The sequence below is a fragment of the Narcine bancroftii genome, chromosome 10, assembly GCF_036971445.1.
Source record: "Narcine bancroftii isolate sNarBan1 chromosome 10, sNarBan1.hap1, whole genome shotgun sequence".
Lineage (NCBI taxonomy): Eukaryota > Metazoa > Chordata > Chondrichthyes > Torpediniformes > Narcinidae > Narcine > Narcine bancroftii.
Genome location: NC_091478.1, coordinates 9,391,474 through 9,413,830, shown reverse-complemented (window position 1 = coordinate 9,413,830; position 22,357 = coordinate 9,391,474). Strand labels below are relative to the sequence as shown.

Below are 22,357 nucleotides of genomic sequence, written 5' to 3'. Positions count from 1 at the left end.
ATGAGATAGACAACAGACTCGCCAAGGCAAATAGCGCCTTTGGAAGACTACACAAAAGAGTCTGGAAAAACAACCAACTGAAAAACCTCACAAAGATAAGCGTATACAGAGCCGTTGTCATACCCACACTCCTGTTCGGCTCCGAATCATGGGTCCTCTACCGGCACCACCTACGGCTCCTAGAACGCTTCCACCAGCGTTGTCTCCGCTCCATCCTCAACATCCATTGGAGCGCTCACACCCCTAACGTCGAGGTACTCGAGATGGCAGAGGTCGACAGCATCGAGTCCACGCTGCTGAAGATCCAGCTGCGCTGGATGGGTCACGTCTCCAGAATGGAGGACCATCGCCTTCCCAAGATCGTATTATATGGCGAGCTCTCCACTGGCCACCGTGACAGAGGTGCACCAAAGAAAAGGTACAAGGACTGCCTAAAGAAATCTCTTGGTGCCTGCCACATTGACCACCGCCAGTGGGCTGATAACGCCTCAAACCGTGCATCTTGGCGCCTCACAGTTTGGCGGGCAGCAGCCTCCTTTGAAGAAGACCGCAGAGCCCACCTCACTGACAAAAGGCAAAGGAGGAAAAACCCAACACCCAACCCCAACCAACCAATTTTCCCTTGCAACCGCTGCAATCGTGTCTGCCTGTCCCGCATCGGACTGGTCAGCCACAAACGAGCCTGCAGCTGACGTGGACTTTTTACCCCCTCCATAAATCTTCGTCCGCGAAGCCAAGCCAAAGAGATCATGGCTTCAAATACTGCCACAATAAATGTGAAAGTGAAATAACTGAGCTGGGTAATTTATGGACTAGCACCGTCAAAGCAGTAAAAAAGCCAAAGTGTGTTCTCAGGGTAGGAAATGGACTAGATCAGTGGTTTTCAAACCTTTTCTTTCCACTCACGTCCCACCTGAAGTAATCCCTATGCCATCGGCGCTCTGTGATTAGAAAGGGATTGCTTCAGGTGGGATGTGAATGGAAAGAAAAAAAGGTTTGAAAACCACTGTTTTAATCGTACCTCATTGACTCGTTATGTGCACGGTTTCAGAACTCCAAAGGAAATGGGCCAATAACAAATTTTCTCAAGCAAAATATTTCAGTAACAATTGGGACTGGAGCAGTGATTCTCAACCTTCCCACTCACATCCCACCTTAAACGATCCCTTACTAATCACTTATGGCATAGGGATTACTTAAGGTGGGATGTGAGTGGAAAGAAAAAGTTTGAAAACCAAGCATCTATATCCACATCTATATCCACATGGTCTTCTGACTTCCCAACTTGTGATCCTGTGCAGTAACTTTCAAGCTCGCCTACATTAACAGATCATCCTGATTTAAACATGAATCACCATTCCTTCATTATCATTGAGCCATAATATTAGAATTCCCTGCCCTACATGGGCATCACTACGTGAAAAGGCTCATCACCAAATATTCAAGGAAGCCTTTTCCAGCTTTGCTCAGGGGATCAAATAAATAAACATCTAACTTCAAGACCTGAAAATAATCATTGTTTTCTACAGCATTGCTGAGAAATAGGTCAAGATTAAAACAAAACTGGGTGTTAGCTGCAAACACTGGCCATGAAGTATTGAATTTGTTTCCATTCCTCTCTTCCCTGTGTATGCTCATTTGAAGTGACAAAAAAAAAAACTTAATGATTTATGTTTACTTAATTGTTCCAAAGATTTGGAAAGCAAGCCTTAAAAGTACATATAGAAGCAAAAATCACCACTCAGTCCCTCCAGCCTGCTTTGCCATTCAATAATATCTGCATTCCCACCCTTTCACCTCTTTACTCATCAAGCATCTATCGAGAGAAAAAAAAATACCTTAACCCTGTCTTGCCTAACTGTCTATTTTTAAATTATGATTGCTTTGTCATGACAAAAGATGAGAGGTGATTTAATTGAGGTTAGATAGACAGAATCTTATTCCTCAGGCAATGACAGCAAATACCAGAACACATCTGTTCAAGGAGAGTGGAAGGAAGATTAGGGGAGATGTCAGAGGTACATTTTTTCTGGACAGAGAGTGGTGGATGCCTGAAAGGCATTTCCCAGGTGGTGGTGGAGGTTGGTACAATAGGGACATTCAAAAAGGCACATGGATGTAAGAAAAATAGAGGTTTGTGGGTGAGAGGCAGGAAAACATTGGATTGTTGTGGAATAGGTTAACATAGAGTGGCACAACATTGTGGGCAAAACTGTTACCCCAAATGAGCAGCCAACACCCAGAAGTTTGGTTTTAATCTTGACAGATTTCTCAGCAATGCTTGTAGAAAACAAGGACTGTTTTCAGGTCTTGAAGTTGCATTTTTACTTTTTATTTATCTGATTCCAGCAAAGCTGTTATTTCCCAGCTTGTTTCCCTCTGGTGAAAGTTGGGGAATGTAATGTTCTTTATCCTCTTTCTAAACTCTCTCCACATCCATCTGCCATAACACCTCAAGATCATACTTGTTTCAGTCAAGTTGTCTGAATCCTCTGAACTCCCAAAACCCGTCCTCCCTTTCCTCATTCCAGATCAAAGAAAGCAATAATGTGAAACACCTAGAAGAGATGATGAAGTTAGAATTGTTAGATTTCTAAATGGTACGCATTAGACATTGAGAGGTGGGCACTCCTCCAAGAATATTCATTCAGACTACTGAAACTATGAAACAAAGCCACATAAGTAAAGAGTAGCCACTTCAGCCTGCCCCAGCACTTAACGTGACCTATGGGCCATTTAAAAAAGACCCGACCACGTGGATGCAAAGGGGGTAGGCTATAGGTTAAGCTTCCACTCCCTACCATTCTCCTGGCCAATGTACAATCCTTGGAAATAAACTTGATGAAATCTGAGCCAATAACAATCAAAGAGACATCAGAGAGTGCTGTGTGATATGGTTAAAGGAAGACATTCCAGACACGGTGCTACAGCCCTCTACCACACTGACCAAACACCGGCGACAGGAAAAACCAAGGGAGGCGGTATTTGTGTCATCATCAATTCATCGTGGTGAAAGTTATGTCCCAGTCCTGCTCCCCTGATCTGGAACATCTAGCAATCACCTGCCAAGGGAGTTCACCACCATCATCCTGGTCGCGGTGTACATACCGGTCCAAGTTACCATCAGGCTGGCACTGGAGGGATTAGCAACCACAAGACAGCACCTCCTATGCTTCCTGATCATTGTAGGGGACTTCAGTCAGGCCAACCTGAAGAAGACTCTAACGAACTACAACCAACACATCATATGCGAGACCAGAGGAGCCATCACGCTCGACCACTGCTACACTATCAAGAAGAATGCCTACTGAGCCATACCATGGCCACACTTTAGCAGGACTGATCACCTGGCTGTACTTTTACCATAAGTGAAGATGGCGCAAGTATGATCGAGAGAGGTGGAGTAGCGTCTGCAGGACTGCTTTGAATCGGTGGACTGGACCATATTCACGAACTCATCCATAGACTTAAACAAATACTCAACATGTGTCACTGACTTCATCAAGATGAGTGTGTGTCCATGCACACATACCAGGTGCTCCCTAACATGAAGCCTTGGATGAATCTGAGGAGTCGTAACCTGCTGAGGGTGAGATCAAAGGTGTTTAAGGCCAGGAATCCAGATCTCTACAAGATGTCTAGGTACGACCTGCGATAAGCCATTTCTGAAGCAAAGTGGCAACAACGCAAGGGCAAACATCAGAGGTGGCTGTGATGCTTCATTACCCAATGAGCTGAACATCTTTTATGGCCACTTTGGGAAGGAGAACTCAGCAGTGCCTACTAGAATTCCTGAAAGGGCTAAGGATCCTGTGATATCTGTCTCTGAGGCCAACATCAGAAATCATTCAAGAGGGTGAACACTCGCAAGGCATCAGGCCCTGACTGTGTACATGCCAGGGTACTGAAAATCTGTGCCAACAAACTAGCCGGAGTGTTCAAGGACATTTTCACCCTCCCACTGCTGCAGACAGAGGCACCCCCCGCCCCCCCCCCCCCACCGGCTTCAAAATGTCATTAATCATCTTGGTACCCAGAAGAGTAGTGTGAGCTGCCTCAACGACGACCACCCAGTAGCACTAATTTCTACTGTGTTATAATGCTTTGAGAGGCTGGTCGTGGCCAGAATCAATGTACCTAACCAAAGGTCTGGATCCACTGCAATTTGCCTAACATCGCCATTGCTCCACAGCAATGTGGAGCTCTCACTCAGCTCTGGATCACCTGAAAAACAATAATTCATATATACAGCTGCTCTTTATAGACTACAGCTCAGCCTTTAACACCTCTATTCCCTCAGTGTTGGTCAACAAGCTCCAAGCCCTTGGCCTCTGCAACTGGACCCTTGACTTCCTCATTGGAAGAGCACAGTCAGTATGAATTGGAAACATCTCCTCCTCACTGATCATCAATACAGGTGCACCCTAAGGATGCCTGCTTACCCCACTGCTCTACTCGTTACACATCCATGAGTGTGAAGCCGGGGACAAATCCCATCCTCATTACAGATTTGTTAATGATACCACAATGGTTGGCGGAATTACAAATGGCAACGAGAAATCGTACTGGAATGGTGTCACGCCAACAACCTTGCACTCAACGTTAGCAAAATCAAGGAGATGACTGTGGACTTCAGGATGAAATCAGGAGAACATGATCCAGTCCTCATCAAGGGGAGAGGGTCAAGAACTTCAAATTCTTAGGTGTCAACATCTCCCAGGATCTGCCCTGGAGCCTCGTGTCAATGCAATCATGAAGGCTCACCAGTGGCTATACTTTGTGAGGTACTTGAGGAGAGTTTGTCACCAAAGATTCTCTAAAATTTCTACAGGTGTACCGTGGAGAGCATTGTGGCTGGTTGCATCACTGCCTGGTACAGAGGTGCCAATGCTCAGGACAAGAATAAACTCCAGAGGGTTGTTAACTTGGCCTGCAACATCACGGGCACCAGACTTCACTCCATCAAGGGCATCTACATGAGGTGGTGTCTTAAGACCCCTACCACGCAAGCCACGCCCTCTCCACTTTGCCTCCATCGGGAAAAAGGTACAGAGGTCTAAAGATGAGCATTCAGCGGCACAAGGACAGCTTCTTCCCCGCTGCCATCAGATTCCTGAATAATCAATGACACAAAGAGACTTCCTTACTTTGACTTTTCATGCACTATTTTTATTTATTGTTGTAAGATGGTTTATATGAATTTTTGCCCTGTGATACTGCCGCAAAACAATGAAAATTGTGACTTTTTCATGACAAATTCGGATTGATTCCTCAAACTCTCGATCTTTAAACCTTTATATTCATCCATTTTAAATATTTCTATATCTCTCATGAGATAGACAGAGAAATCTATATCACAGAGCCTGAAACTGTCAATAAACCAATTAAAGTCAGAACACTGCAGCATCCAAAAAAGTTACAGTCAAATATGTGTGAGTGAGCTAGAGCGTGTTTGCTGAATTTATCCACCAGACAGAAAAACCATATTTATGAGAATCGGATTATATCTTAACTGAATAGCTGCACTTTATTTCAAAACCACAATGGTATGTCTATACTTGTCTGCCAAACATTAAAGCCCTTCGAGCCTCTCAGGAAGTAGGGCTCACATCCAAATCTGGCTCAAACATAACGTGTCAATAATCATTCTTTCAGCTAAACATACAATATGCCATTGTATTCAATTTTCAAGGGTTCAACAGGAGAACCAAAAAAAACCCAAATTGTTTTCAAATAAAAAATCAATGGACAACTCTCACTGAAGCAATCTCCATCTGTCAGAATTTCTTGAAGCATGGTATTACCTTACAAGCTATAATATCAAGATGATGCCATAGTTATGTAACTCGAGACTATCTCTGCTATAACGATTACATTCAAGATGGCTGTCAACATAGCTACAAAAAGAAATGATTCAAAAACAAGCCTGAATACATAAAGCCCTGACATGAGAACTGACATTTCCAAGTGGATTGAGGAACATCTTAGGCAGTCCACAGAGGTTTGTGGGTTCTAAGTTGGCAATCAAGGTTAATGTGGGAACTGCAGGCCCTTCCACGTTGGAGCAAGTGGTGGCTGATGGACTGGGTGGGTAGTTAATCAGGCAGTGTACTTATGCTGTTAATGCAGTTAAGGGACTCAGGGAACTAAGCTAGCACAGAGATTCTGGGAAGAGAATTCCAAAAATTCTCACCTCTAACTTGAATGGCCAACCTCTTATTTTGAGACTATGATCCCAGCTCTTATTCCAACTAGCACAGGCATCATTGCTGCATCAACCCAGTTCAACCTCTTCTTCAGATGACAAACCCAACATGCTGGGGGGAGGAGGGGGTCAATCTTGTAAATATGACAGCTGTGATCTCTGTTACTAGCTGATAGCAGAAACTGAGGAGGTAAATATTTTTCAGTTCTTTCAGGGTGACAACCAGGTTAAAGATTTTTTTCAACCAGGATACTTCGCCATTTCTAGATTTCTGCAGATTGTTGAATTGGCTGCACCCATGGTTATCAATAAATGAAGTCAAAAATTTATTTTGTTGATTTTGCAAAACACACGTGGGAATAAAGTAGTTGTACAGCTACAGATTAAAAGATATGGCATTGTGGCCATCACCAAGATGTGACTGGGAGCTGAATGTCCAAGGGTACACAGTGTACAGGAAAGATAGGCAGGTAGGTAGAGGGGATGGCATAGTCCTAATGATAAGCAATGATATTAAATCACTAGAAAGAAAGGACCTGGGATCAGAAGTGGTATTTTCCTCATGGGTTGAGTTCAGAAATGGCAAGGGTAAAAGAACCCTGATAGCAGTTACATAGAAAATGTCAAAAGAATTATGGGGGATTTTAACATGAAAGGGGATTGGGAAAGTCAGGAAGGTACTGATCTCAGGAGAGAAAGTTATAGAATGCCTACGGGATGGCTTTTTGGAAAAACCTATCGATAAGCCCACCAGATGATCGGCGGTTTTGGATTGGGTCATGTGTAATGAACCAGAGTTGATTAGGGAATTAAAAGGAATGTAACCCTTAGGGTCACGTCTCCAGAATGTCAATGTTTCAGTGGAACAAAGGAACTGGCCTAAGTTGACTGGAAAAGTAAGCTGGATGGATGGATGACAGAGCAGAATTGGATGATATTTCTATAAGAAATAAAGTGCAGGAAAGATGTATTCCAAGAGAAAAGAAAACTATGAATGGAAAAATGGCACAAATGTGGCTAACAAGAGAGATTAGGGCTAAAACAAAAGCAAAAGGGATGGCATACATAGAAGCAAAAATCTGTGGAAAAACATAGGACTGGGAAACTTAAAAACTTATAGAAAGAGACAACGTCATTAGGAAAGAAAAGATGAATTATGAAAGGAAGTTGGCAAATAACATACAAAGGATACTGAGTTTTTTTAGAAATACATGGAGTAAAAGAGACACGGGTAGATTTTGGACCAATTGAAAATGATGCTGGAGAAATTATAATGGGTAACAAAGAGATGGCAGAGGAACTAAATGAGTATTTTGCATCAGTCTTCACTGAGGAAGACAATAGCAATATACCTAATAGAGGTCTCAGGGAATAGAATTAAGTACAGTCAAGATTACAAGAGAGATAGTGCTTAGAAAGCTAAATGGACTAAAGATAGATAAGTCTCTCGAACTGGATGAGGTGCACCCACGGGTTCTGAAGGAGGTGGCTTTGCAGATTGTGGAGGCATTGGAAATAATTTACCAAAAATAAATGGACTCTGGCATGGTTCTGGAGGATTGGAAGGTTACAAATGTAATTCCGCTGTTTAACAAAGGAGAGAGGCTGAAAAAAGGAATTTATCAGTGTGATATTGGTGGTTGGAAAATTTTTGGAGTCGCTCAAGGACGAGGATATAAAATACCTCAAGGTGCATGTCATCATAGGTCCAAGCCAGCATGGTTTCATGAAGGGAAGATCCTGCTTGACCAACCTATTTGAATATTTTGAGGAAATCTCAAGATGGATAGACAATAGAGAAGCTGAGGATGTTGTGTACAAGAGGCTGCTTAATAAGATGAGAGCCCATGGAATTACAGGAAAGATATTAGATTGAGTAGAGCTTTGGCTGGTAGACAATAACCAAAGGGTGGGAATAAAGGGATCCTGTTCTGGTTAGTTGCTGGTTACTAGTGGTGTTCTACAGGGGTCATTGTTAGGGCTGCTTCTTTTTTACAATGTTTATTAATGATTTAGAGTATGGACTGAATGGTTTTGTGGTGAAGTTTGCAGATGATACCAAGATGGGTGGTGGAGTAGGAGGCTTTGAAGAAATCGAAAGGATGAAGAGAGACTTGGACAGTTTAGGACAGTGGGCAAAAAAAATGGCAGATGAGATACAATGTTGAGAAATGTACGGTTATGCATTTTGGAAGAGGAAATAAACAGGCAGATTATTATTTGGATGGGAAGAAAATATGGAAGTGCAAAGGGACTTGGGGTTTCTCATGCAGGATAGCCTAAAGGTTAACCACCAGGTTGAATTAGGAATAAAGAAAGTGAATGGTGTGTTAGCATTCATTTCAAGGGGAATAATATAAGAGTAAAAAGGTGTTGATGAGGCCCTATGGGGCACTGGTGAGACCTCTTTTGGAGAACTGTATGCAGTTTTGGGCCCTTTATCTTAGAATTGGTGTAATGATGTTGGAGAGAGTTCAGAGAAGATTTATCAAGATAATTCCTGCAATGCAAGGGCTAACATATGAGGAGAGTTTATCGGCTCTTGGACTGTATTCATTGGAGTATAGAAGAATGATAGGGGATCTTATAGAAACATTTCAAATGCTGAAAGGATTGGACAGAGTAGATTTGAATAAGATGTTTCCCTTGGTGGTGAATCCAGGACAAGAGGGCACAATCTTTGAATTAGAAGGTACCCATTTAAAACTGAGATGAGGAGAAATTTCTTTCGCCAGAGGATCGTGGATTTGTGGAATTTGTTGCCACACATAGCTGCGCAGGCCTGATTATTGGGGGAGTTTGAGGAGGAGATTGATATATAATTAAAAAGGCCAGAAATTGGAACGAGATATGAGAATAGTTTATCTCGGGGTGGAGTTGCGGAGCAGACTCGATGGGCCAAATAGCCTACATCTGTTCCTTTATCTTATGATCTTGTGAATCAGATATTGGCGTCATGAATTTATTGACTGAAAGGTTTGTTCATTTTCTTAGCAAAATCATCTATTTGTATATCTTTAAGCTTATTTTGCCCTATTCTATTCTGTCTGTGGAATACTTTCCCAAGGCATTTGGATGTTTAACTAAACCAAGAGTATTGTGGTTCATTTTAAATATTTCCCAGTTGGGAAATGTGAGTTTATTTTTTCTATGCCTTTGATTGCACATTTAAAATTTCAACAGATGAAGTTCCCTTCTTGCTCTCTCTTTACAAAGGGGCTTACTCTTTCCAATCTCCTACAATTCATAAATAATTCCAGTGCTGAGTTCTTAAGCCATACTATGAGGTCCATTTCTCCTCAGCTCCTAAATTGTTCTTTTCCTTTCTTTGACAGCTCTCTTCCCCCTCTGCTCTTGAACAGAATCTGCCATATACATCCTTCTTTCTCTCACAGATTCAAACGATGAGTGCCTTTCTCCATCCCCTTTGACAGAACATGCATCCTGACACAGTTCTTTTCTGCCACCTACAGGGGGTCCTGCCCTCTGCTTTTCCCCAGAAACAATAGCATTCCATAGCTCCTACCTCTGGCACTTTTAGACGAGACTGCCACCATTGAAGACTTCTGCAGCACAACTTGTTTAAAAAAAAAACTGGGACCCACAATATTTTCCATGACTTTGTAAGAATTCCGTCTAAAGTCACATGAAGATACCAGACTAAAAGAGTCCATAAAGAGTTACTCAAGTTATAAAGTATAAAGACTGGAGGTCAACTGCAAATATCATGGAATAGGAGGAATGGTACATGCAAATTTCACTCAAAATTCCTTACTTAGTCTTTGGCAAATTATGGTGGAACTGTCAAGCAGAAATTCCAGATCTTTATATTTACAGCCCACATTATTTTTTTTGTGTGGGAGAGTATTTTTCTATATCTACACTTTGCAATCCATTCGTATTTTTAAAAATCAAATTCTCTTTTCTGAGAAAATAAATGCCAGCCTACTGAAAAATTTGCAGTTGCTATAAACTTTCAGTTTTGGAACAATCTTTATGAATATTTTGTCCTTCGCCTTACCCTGTTCTTATATACTCTTCATAATACTTGCAAAATACAAGAAGTTAGAAATTAGGAATCAATAGAAATTACAAAACATGAAGCACAGCACTATTCCTATTTTACATTTCAAGCAGACAGAGAATTGAAAGAGTTAACAGTGTATATTCGTACCAATGGATAAAAGTTAAATGTTTGAACTCCGTACCACATTCTACATTCCGTTCTAATTCTGATTCTGAATGAGGGGTATGCAGCACATTCTTCTTACATCACAAGTATTAAGTGATCATTGTTTTAGGAATTACTGTTTATCAATTCAGAGCCACAAACTTAAACATCTACTTGTGATCATTCCTAAAGTCCTTTTGTCGAGGTGTTTGAATGCCATAGCTACGGTAACTGTCAGAGTGACAGGAAAGCTTGGGAGTCCCAGCAGACAACTGAATTACTCAAATTGGAGACCATAACATACCACAACTTGTGCACCCCTATTTAAAATATAAATATAGAATAATGAATAGGTTGTAATCTGTAATAAGCAAAATGCGAAATGCTTGGATCATGCCAGGTTGTGCAAATATTTGAGGATGTACTCAATATTTTTACTGTTCCTTCACACATACCACTTCCTCACTTCGGTCCCTTTTTCCCAGACCTCTACTCTGGCAGTCCACACAGTGAGTTCAGCGTCATGTGCAAAATTGTTTGAGTGAAACCTTGTTTAGGCCTCAACCATTCAATACCAAGTGTGTCTGAAAAGAAAAATAACCTGTTGTGGAACCACACATTGATCCCTTTAAAATTATTCCATTCCTCTGTTAATGAATGTAAATGTTGTGGATTTTGGGGCAACATAAAACAGTGATTTATTTTGAATCTTTGGCTCATAAAGGGTGCTAATGGCGATTTAATTAAAAGAGTACAACTACTTTGTTTTTAATTAATCCGCCAACTATTGATTTTAAATTACTGAAAAAACAACTTCTTAGTAAATTATAACAAAGAACAAGTACTTAAAATCTTTCTATACATACATTTTACATGGACGTGCCTGGCTTAATTACCCTGAATCTTCCCTGAAGTTTTGAAAATAAACCAAATTACTGTACTGAAAAAAAATGCCAATACTGATGCACTAGTATAAAGACTGGAGGTCAACTGCAAATATCATGGAATAGGAGGAATGGTACATGCAAATTTCACTCAAAATTCCTTACTTAGTCTTTGGCAAATTATGGTGGAACTGTCAAGCAGAAATTCCAGATCTTTAAATTTACAGCCCACATTTTTTTTTGTGGGAGAGTATTTTTCTATATCAACACTTAGCAACCCATTTGTATTTTTATGAGTATTTTGTCCTTCACTTTACCCTGTTCTTATATACTCTTCATAATACTGAGACCAGAATTGTGCACAGGATTCTAAGAACAGCTTGGAAACTTCCAAAACAAATCTTGGCTCAATTTTATAACTTGAAATATATCTCGATGATTTGTGGTGTTATTTACTCTAGAGTTGACTGCACTCCTATTTTTAATACTTTGTCCATCTCTCGCTCTCTATTTTTTTTAACTTTCATTTCTAGGACAAGGTGACAATGCCAAGTTTCCCACAGAAGTACTTTTCTGAAAATTCTGAAGATAACTGTGCATATATTTTACCAATGCTGAAAATAATTTTTAATTTTTTGGGGTCAGTTTGATTATTTAATAATTACTTTACTAAATGCAACATTTATTCTTAACGTTAATGATAAATTCTATTCAATGTTATTCAGTTATCGATTCCTGTGGAGCCCTGCGAACCAGACTTCATAAAATTGGTTCTAATGTATATTACAAACAATCAACTGTTTGGAAATTAAAAGGGCAGCTTTATTACAGACCGTATTACCTACAGAGCACAGGCTGCTGGCTACAGTAGAGGGGGGTCATTCAATATAAAACAATAGGGCTCTGTTAATTGGCTTATATCAAAGCAGTCCTCAGAGGCGTTCAGCTAACTTATTTTGCACCTTTGCAACGAAGCTCAAAGAAGCTTACAGACCAGATTTTTGTTGGAATACATTAACCATGGTCAGAAACATATTTTTTCTGTCTATTATTAATAGGTGTATTTGTGTACGCTGAGTCAGCGGTCACAACAATGCTTGTGGATGTCAAGGTTCTCGATCTTTAGAATATTTTAGAACACCCACGTGAATTACTTTGCCACAGCAAAGGTGTTTGAACATTCAGAGGCATCTTGTGCTTCCATTGTCAATAAGTAATTCAAAAGAGCAATTTGTTCAACTAAAATATTGAGCTAATTACCTTATGTCATTGCAGTTATTGAAACTCTGCTGTCATAAGAAATAGGAAGATGAGTCAAGGATGAGTCAGCCATCTGGCTTTCCATGGCTAATCTAGCCATGGACTCACTCCACTCACCAACCTTCACCCCCAATTCCTTCATTTCCTTCTTTGGCTTGGCTTCGCGGACGAAGATTTATGGAGGAGTAATGTCCACGTCAGCTGCAGGCTCGTTTGTGGCTGACAAGTCCGATGCGGGACAGGCAAAAATCTAACTACCTCTGTTTTAAATATATTATTTCCTACTGCTTCCTTGTCAGAAAATTCCATAGATACACAAATCTCTGGGAAAATAAATTTTTCCTCCTCTTCATCCTAAATCTACTCCCCCAAAACTTTATTCGTAAAAATATTTAAAAAGTACTTTAAACTTGCTGCCTCTGCCAAAAACATTACAGCACAGAATTGTGCCAACCTATGTAAACCTACTCCACAGCAATCGAACCGTTCCCTACCGCACACCCCATAAACTGATTTTTTTCATGTGCCCATTGTAAGGTAAAACATCATGAGATGGGAATGTGTAGGGAGTTACCCTGTACAAGGCTGTAACAAGAAGGGGAGGTGTCCTTGTACTCCTGTTAGGTAAAACATCATGAGATGGGAATGTACGGGGCAGTAACAAGATGTGAATGCATCCTTGTACTTACAAGATAAGAGAGACATTGATGGATTGAGAGGCAGGAAGCTAGCAGGGAAAGGATAGCAACAGTTTTAGTCATTGGACAAGTAATGATATGATGATGTTCTAAGCACATATCCAAGGGTATAAAAAATCACCATTTTGCTGATAACGGCAGAATGCATTCTCCGACTAACATGTTTAGTCGCAAGTGTTACAATCCGGTAATAAAGAACAAAGAACCCTGATTTCGACTCAGCCTGGTGTTTGTCTCACTCATTCATGAACAAAGCAGACCTAACACCATACCAGAGCCTTTTACATGTCCCCATCTCCAGCAATGCATTCCAGGGACCCACCACCCTCAATGCAAAAAAACCTCCACTCACTTTAAACCCCAGGAAAACACGCTGACCACACTATCTATGACTCTCATAATCTTATATACCTCTCTCCTCTAGCCTGCTTGCCGTTTACAATAAAGACCTTTTGCTTCTTTACCAGCTTCAATCTCTGCAACGTTAATTCTCAGTTTTCATTTCTCAGTAGTGTGAACAGCTTTGATCACGTCTTGCCCTTTATTAATAATTTCGATATTAATTTTTAAGCCGATCTTTCACCAGAGGGAAGTTGGGGAGGTGATCACGTTGGCCTTGAAATGTCCTTGATGCTGGTTTTGTAAAACAACTGCTTAACTTGGCAAAAGGGGTTCAGCACAATTTCACTACTTACCAAACCTTTTTCTTGTCCACCAGTGAGGTTCTTTGAGGATGGAAAAGCTCAGTTCAGGATGCTGTCTGAGTCTGTTATACAGATCAGTGGTCCCACACTTTGGCTGTCCTATTATATAGAAATAAGGAAGACAGCGTAGGCGTTCATGTTCACCATTGTGATGTTGCAAGTGTTTCCAATTTTTCTGGTAATCAAATATCCTTTGGAAATGTTTATGGTGCAAAAAGTATGGATTATTCTTGTAAAGGTCCATAGATAAAGTCTCCGTATATTTTGTGTACCAACAATAATTCTTTACTTTCTGAAGAAATTTCCTTGGAATGACTGAAAATAGCTGTAATGTGAACATAGCAAAATATTAAAGGAAGTCAATAGTTACGTATACTTTTCAACACAATGATCCCACGCTGCAAGATATTTAACCACACCATTTTACTTTTAGAGATGTTGTATTGATCATATAAGGTAATATCTGAAAGCACGATGATTATTTTCAAGCATTTAAATTTACACATAAAGCACAGTAACGGGTTGAAAAATATGTAGAAGAAAAAGATCTTAGATGATAATCATGACTGAGTCAATATCATCTTTACATGCTCTGACAAATTATTAAAAACCTAACGTGGTTCTTTAAGCCTACTTTCAAAACCTGTTTGAAATTCAAATGCAGAGGGCTGAATAATGGTCATATGCAAAATATCTGAGCTCAAACCCTGCAAGGAGAATTCAAATGCCATTTTATTTTCATCAGTCAATTACTCTGGACCAAGAATTTCTAAAAACAACATTTCTACGAACACATTTATCTTCAAGGGGCAATCTACTCAAAAATTAGCCAAGATCCAGCTGAATGCTCTTTATTACATTCCAATTCCAGCTGCAAACAAATATATTAAAAGACCATTTTGAACTTTGTACAATGGTGTAAAAATAAACAGTCCATTTGTATCTCTCTTAATTTGAACTCCCTTTTCTATTTTAAATGAAAGAGATATAAGAGAAGAAAAAGCTTTTTTCATTTTAACCTGTGTGACTACTCCATGGTCAAAACAGCCTGGGGTGCTGAATGGGGGCACAATATCTGCTAACAACTGAACGATATTATTGAATGATGCATGAGGCAAAATTTTAGATTATTCTTGGGTGTGTACCATTTTATTGGTGCCAAAAAACAAACCATAACCAAATTCTGCCCCACCTCAGCTATGAAGCATACCTTACACAATTTCCAAGCTTCGTAGTGGCTTGTTGACAGAGTTTTTAACTTGAAGATCAGAATATTTCAAATTGCATTTTAAAATTTAACAACTGAATTTGCTTGTTTTGGTTGTAGGACATAGGGATCTGAAGAAAATAAATGAAGAATGGTGTCCTAGGAAATTGAATAACATGGTGCAGATAAAAAGATACACTACCCTAAAGTTGATGGCTGTGTTCGAAGTGCTCCTGAATTCATATAGCTTTAGAAACTCCATAATAGTTCAAGAGGAAGTCCCTGAGACATTTTGGGAAAATGTGGAATGGAAAGTCAATAAAAGGTAGCACAGTGGCACTTCACTGCTCTGGTAACCGAGGTACATCAAGTGCCATATACTCTCCCTGCAACCACACGGCTGTTCTGGTTTGCTTTCACATCCCAAATATATGCTGAGTGAGAAGTTAAATGGCCATGGTAAATTACTCCAACTGTGGGTGAACCCCTCAACAGGGAGTTGATGAGCATTTGAGAGAAAATAAGCTACAGGGAAATACAGTAAGTGGGAGATTGATGGGATTACTTTGAAGGCCAGGCATAGAGCGACATCTTTCTCAGCCTTAAGAAAATATGAATGTAAATATGAACTGAAAATATTCCCTACCTTGTCAAATGTTTATGTAATGCTTGCCGTGATTTTTGTGCGGATTCCCACAGAGGTAAACACATCAATTTATTGTATTCAGGAAAATGTTAGAAAAGAAAGACATCCCTTGGCAATTGCAAAATGTTTGAAACTGAAAAACTGCTGACACGTTCAGTGTAGTGCACAGGTACAGCTCACCAACTGCACCTTCTGGCCCACAAGCCCACGCCACCCATAACCAATTAACCTACTAACCCCATATGTCTTTAGAGTGTGAGTGGAAACAAAACCACCTGAAGGAGACCCACGTAAATATAGGGAGAACATACAGGCAGCGCCAGATTCAAATCTGGGTCACTAGCACTGCAACAGCATTGCACTAACCCCTTTGCTAACCTTGCCGTCCTAGTACGTTGATGTACTGTAAATATTGTAAGCAAATATAGTGCGATGTTTGGAACAGTGAATAAAGATACAGTTATAGCTGTGTATCTTATAAATAATGAATGTTTACAGGAAAAATGTAAGAAATATGACTGCATCAAACTGTGAACACAAGCATTATGACTCAACAAGCAGGACACCAGTGCTGTGAAGGATAGCCTATCCATTTTGCTGCAGAGCCTCCCATTCAGATGGACTGTCCCTTGTGGAAAGTTTGTGCAGAGTGACATTCTTGACCTCAAACCAATCAGGGAGTGGTCTGTCCTGAAAGTCTTCAACGGTCTGTGGGAAAATAGAGACAGTCGATCCTTCAGATGCTTCTCTGACCTCAATCCCACTGCATTCTGCATGGTGGATGAGATCAGCATCTCCTTTCGGCAGATGCATTTGCCAAGAAAGTCTGTGACCTTTGTTGAGGTTCATCTCAAACAGCTGTGTTAACACCAGACTCTTTTTCCAGGGACACATACTGAGATAAGTATGGCTGGACTTCTAATGCCTGGAGCTGACTGCAATTGAACACTCTATTGAGGAATGATCTGAAGTTGGGTTTGGCATATAAAGTGTTTCATGAGGAAAGAGTCTTTCCGTCATTAAGAGATGGGTCCTTTGTAATAATCCCACTAATGGAAGGTTTTCAGAAAAAAATGTAGATAAATGTTTTGTATTTTGGGCCTGCCTTCTTTGACTGATCTGAGCATCAAAATACACTTTGCACCTTTCCAGTTAAAAGTGTATTTAGCTTTATAAAATTCAAGAAATCATAAAGGAATTATTTTCAAATTGTGTACATGCTTACTGAAAGTTACAACAGTAAGCACTCTTGAGTGAACAAATATTCCATTAGATGAGGTGCTGCATTGTTGTGTTACCGTATAGTATATGACAAGTTTTCAGATGAGCACATGCCATAGAGTCATAGATAATACAGCATGGAACCACCCTTCAGCCCATCTTGTCCACTGCCAATCAAACTGTGTACCCAAGCTCGTCCAATATTGCCTGTGTTCGATGGATAACCTGTTAAACCTATCCTCTCCATGTACCTAACTAATAACATATGTAAACACTTTGCAGCTCTGTTTTTTTTGAAAGGGGCATCTTATGTGCATCTTAATTTTACCACATTTAAGTGTGTGGATTTTGAACCACAAACTAGGTGTAAGAGCAAAACTGAGGGACCTGAGTACCCATTTCATGCATTTTATTGTTGTGGTTACATTGCAAAAAGAATTATGTCATTTTTATCTCATTCAAAATATGACAATAATCTTGCACCTCCAACTGAACGTGGTTACAGTAATGAATGCAGCAGACCTTAAAAAGTAAATATCTTTTATACTAACCACCAGTTTTTGTGTTAATACTCAAAATATAATGTTCCAGTTTCAAACTTTGCAAAATGGGAGAGCGGTGATCATTACCAGCCTCATCACTCTCTGCTTTTCCAATGTGAAATGATGAATAAAAAAAACCCATCTACTTATATCAGATTTAAAGATAGTTGATTGATAGCTTCATGTAAAAAAAAGGTATCACTAAGTATATTTTCCCTCAACTGCTTCCAACCTGTTAGCGACATGGTTCAACTTGTAAACATCTGAGTCAGACCCACAGCCCCAAGTTAGATTCTTAAATCTCTTTAATTTACCATTAAAAGTGCATTCTATAGTTATCATTTTCTTTAAAATCTGTCATTGAGTGACACATACTGATGTCTTATCAGCAAACAAATTTATTTTAGAATGAATTCCAACTTACGTGTGGTTCTTGTTCAATAAGTTCATCCAATCGTGGCAGTCTTCTAGGCAAGAGCTGAAGTTTGGAATAGGGGGTTTCAATAACAAGTTCAGATTTTAAATAATGGCTGCTTGCTGACCAATTTAGTGGTGAAATAAGGTCATTGCTGTCATCCTCGATATCTGTCAAGTCCAATTCTAGGAAATCATTATTTGTGCTGGTACTGTACTGGAAGGGGGATGGAGTAAGCAGTAGTCTCTGTTGGACTCTGGTTAAAATATAAGATGCCATTACAAGGCAAAGTATTATAACACCCAAAAACAGGGTCACCAGTTTTGCTTTCCATTCGAAAATATATCCACTCCATTTAAACCTGCGTTCTGCTTTGACCTCCAGTGTTGCAAGTAAATTCATCGGTTGCTGCTCAGCGTTATGAAATAGTCGAGGTGGTTTATGAAAGTCTTTGTTAAAAGTAAATTTATTTTCTGGATAATTAGGCCCTGAATGCATTTTACTTGGTCATACACCTTTTGAAGGTAAAACATAGGTTCATGGCACACATGTCCAGCTGAGGTCCTTGACCAATTGCTTTTGGTATCCTATCATTGAAATGGTCTCAGTTGCAAAGCAGCTTGGGACAATTTTACTCCGAAGCCATGTGAATATTTTCCTTACATCAAGCAGTAGAGATCATCAATCCTTAAAACCTACAGAAAGAGAGAAAACATGGAGTGAATACAAAATAACATGTATGTTAAATCCTTCAGTTATTAAAGCTGTGTTTAGCACATCCATCTGATTCTGTTACTGTTAGGTCTGCTTTGTTCATGAATGAGTGAGACAAACACCAGGCTGAGTCGAAATCAGGGTTCTTTGTTCTTTATTACCGGATTGTAACACTTGCGACTAAACATGTTAGTCGGAGAATGCATTCTGCCGTTATCAGCAAAATGGTGATTTTTTATACCCTTGGATATGTGCTTAGAACATCATCATATCATTACTTGTCCAATGACTAAAACTGTTGCTATCCTTTCCCTGCTAGCTTCCTGCCTCTCAATCCATCAATGTCTCTCTTATCTTGTAAGTACAAGGATGCATTCACATCTTGTTACTGCCCCGTACATTCCCATCTCATGATGTTTTACCTAACAGGAGTACAAGGACACCTCCCCTTCTTGTTACTGCCCTGTACAGGGTAACTCCCTACACATTCCGATCTCATGATGTTTTACCTTACATTACTCACAGCAATATTTGTTAGCACAGGGAAATTATACAGGAAGTATTCACTGTATTATTGTTTTAAAGTGGTATTTCCAGTTGTCAATTACCAGTATGATTTCTATGCAAAGTTTTAGTGAGATAATGAGTTTACTGTCATACACAAATATTCAGTGTTCACATGATCAAAATTCTACCTTGGTGCAGCCAAACAGGTATTCTGTAAGAACTCCAATAGTGTACATCAAATTACTGCATGGAAATAGATTATAAATATTCACAATTACAATGGTGGAAGGAAAAAAAAGTGGCATTTCAACAGCACAGACAGGTCTTTATGTAGTATGGGAATAGTTTATTATTAGAAGAGGACGGGGCCAATCAACCAGAGGAAATTTACTTAAATGGTGTGAGGCAGCCACTTTCAACCATATTTTTGGCTATCTTAGGATTCTGCTCAAAGTTTAAGGGTCCCCTTCCCTGTGAAGCAGTCAAGTTTTGGATTCTTCGTATTCTCTCCTACTGACTACATTAAAAATATTTATGCTATGTCAGGTGAAAATAAAAAATGGCTTTTACTTAAATGTACTATGGCCCCCAGGAGGCCATAGGGCCCTGTTGAGGATGGTTGGTGTAAGGGAAAAGTAATTTTTGTCACATTATTTGACTCTTTTATTAAAAATTACAATCGCCAAGATGCATAAGAACCTGTACCTATGGTTTTTCAGCAATTTTTTATTTAAGTAATTTCTTCGTATATTGCGAATATTATATTATGAAATTTGGCACTTAAGATAGCATTGAATTTGTTTTCTTACTCAGAATATTTCTTGCTGATTCGTGCAACATCATCAAAAGATGCGTGGAAGCTCAATGAAAACAGAAGCACAAATACTTCGAAGAATAGTAAGTTCAAATAAGTGCAGACATGACATTGGTACAAGTCTTTGATGTTTTGATGAAGGACCTGCTGCTGTGAATTTCATTTGCTGTTGAATGAATGCACTGCATTCTTCCACAAAGAAAAATGTGCCATCAGAAACTCAGACAAAAGATGGGTGCGGGGGTGGAGTGGAGGACCAAGGGAGGAGAGTTTACTGAAAAGCCTGATCTAACACTCCTTCTGGAACCTTGAGTAATTTGGAGGGTCAGAAAGAGGGGATGAATGTCATTTAGCAGGTGGAGAGGGACGGAGGGGGGGGGGGGGAGGGAGGTTGGTATTGTGGATAAAAGGCCCCTGAAGGCTAAAACTCAAGTAGGGGATGTTATTATGGCTTGATTATCTTTCTATATTTCTACACCATACTATTAAACCCTGTTGTGCAAAATCATACTCAGGCCAATACAAAACTGGAGATATATTGCAGCTGTGGTTTACTGCAGTTGATTACCCAGCTTCTTCCAATATTCAAATTTCCACATCCAAATTTGTGCCACATCTAAAGTGTTTCAGTCAAATAAATATGTGAAGACACAGAAAATACTCTGCAGATTAAACAGCAGATATAGCGCAATAAACAGAGTTAACATTGTAGGCCTTTTTTGGAATTAGCAAAGGTTCAGCATGCAGTATGATTTAGCAAGCAGAGAGTTAATCATGATAAAAGTGGTTTTGTTACCCTTCACCATTTTAAAGCAGGTTAAAATGTTAATCAATTAAATGTGCGACTCTGATAAGTATATCTACCATTTTCTCTCATTATCTCATACTTGCAGAATTCACAGGATTTTACATTCAGTGCACTTGTTAAAAAATTATTATTATTACACAATTTCAAATCTCAATGTATTAAAGTCATGAGGTTTTTTCTCAAATTGCAGCAGCATTATAACATTGACATGTGTACAAAATGCACAGTGTGTTACTGTCTTACTATAGTACTGGCACTTGTGCAATTGTTGAATTGATGTTAAGCAAACATTGATGGGTTTATTCAGAAGTTATTTTTCTAGTATTCAGGAAAGAGATCCAAATACTGGCTTTGTTTATTTCAACAAAAATGATGGGGGGGGGGAAGAAAAAGATAGAGAGGGGGTTGGAAAGGAAGAAAGAGATGGATAGAAAGGAAGGAGAGGGAGGGAGGGGAGGAAGAGGGACCACCAAAAAAAGGTGATCAATAATAAACAATCCAGTAACTTTATTAACTATGAATCTGTAAACTTTTACCCTTAAACTATACCTTTATTGTTAGTTTAATTAATTTTCTTTGTTGACAAGCAATCTAATCCACATCTAAGAATAGATATATTCTATGGATGGAGAGTAGTCATTATTCACTAGGATGATTGGCTGACAGGCCAAAGCTAGCATGGTTTCCTTAAGGTAAATTCTTGCTTAACAAACCTTTGAAGTGACAAGCTGGCATTTCTATATTCAAGAACTTTTTTTTTCCACCCAACAGCTCTTGAACCACCCCTTTCTACTCCAACCAAAAACTAATCTAGGACCACCAAAAAAAAAAATCTGGCTGCACAACTGAGGCATTTTATTTACATTAACTGCAAATGTGAATATTTATTCATCTATTAAGTATTTTAAATATCTTTGTCTCATTGCATTGTAGTAATTGAATGCATACCATTGTTGTTGCTGTATATTTTATACCTGAGTGGTTACAGAAAGTAAGAATTTTGCTGCATCTGTGCATAGTATTTATAATAAACTCTCACATCACATCAAAAATTACTGACACACCACACCATAATGCAAGAATATCAGGCGAAGAATAGAAGCCAGCTCGATCATTGGTATTCAGTAATATCAAAATTGTATGTGCGACTTGGCAATGGGCACTTGGAGTGAATAGTGATAATCAATTTAGTTGGAGAGTGAACATTCAAGATGTATCTTCCATAAACATTCTAAATTAACTTTGGAGCAGACAAAATGCAGTGTGGCAAGATTCAGCATCTTCTCTGGTGTGGGCGAGCATGCCAAGTTTGATCTCGATCTGCTCTACATAGTCTATTATTAATTGGGAATCACCCGCCAAATGACTGATGAAATCAATAAAATGACACAACACTCCACTCTTCATTTTGAGTATAAAAGAACTGAAGGAATTTGCTTTCAGTGTTGACTCAGCATGGTGGCAAGGACACAGAAGGCTGCAGAAAATGGCGAACCTGGCCAATCAATCTCGATCTCAGAAAATTCCATTGTGTACTTCTGTACAATATGTTCCAAAGATC

General features: G+C 39.4%; 1 protein-coding gene across 3 annotated transcripts in view; it reads right to left on the bottom strand.

Annotated features, from left to right (window-relative positions):
- Nucleotides 1–22,357, bottom strand: part of chst15 (carbohydrate (N-acetylgalactosamine 4-sulfate 6-O) sulfotransferase 15) — a 274,117-nt gene that overhangs the window by 14,658 nt on the left and 237,102 nt on the right. For all 3 annotated transcript variants that reach the window (XM_069899744.1, XM_069899745.1, XM_069899746.1), the window contains 2 exons: nt 17,963–18,648; nt 13,914–14,247 (listed from right to left, as the gene is read on the bottom strand). In XM_069899744.1, the coding sequence (XP_069755845.1) occupies nt 13,914–14,247; nt 17,963–18,451 (823 nt within the window). In that variant the 5' untranslated portion in view covers nt 18,452–18,648. The remainder of the gene's footprint in view (nt 1–13,913; nt 14,248–17,962; nt 18,649–22,357) is intronic.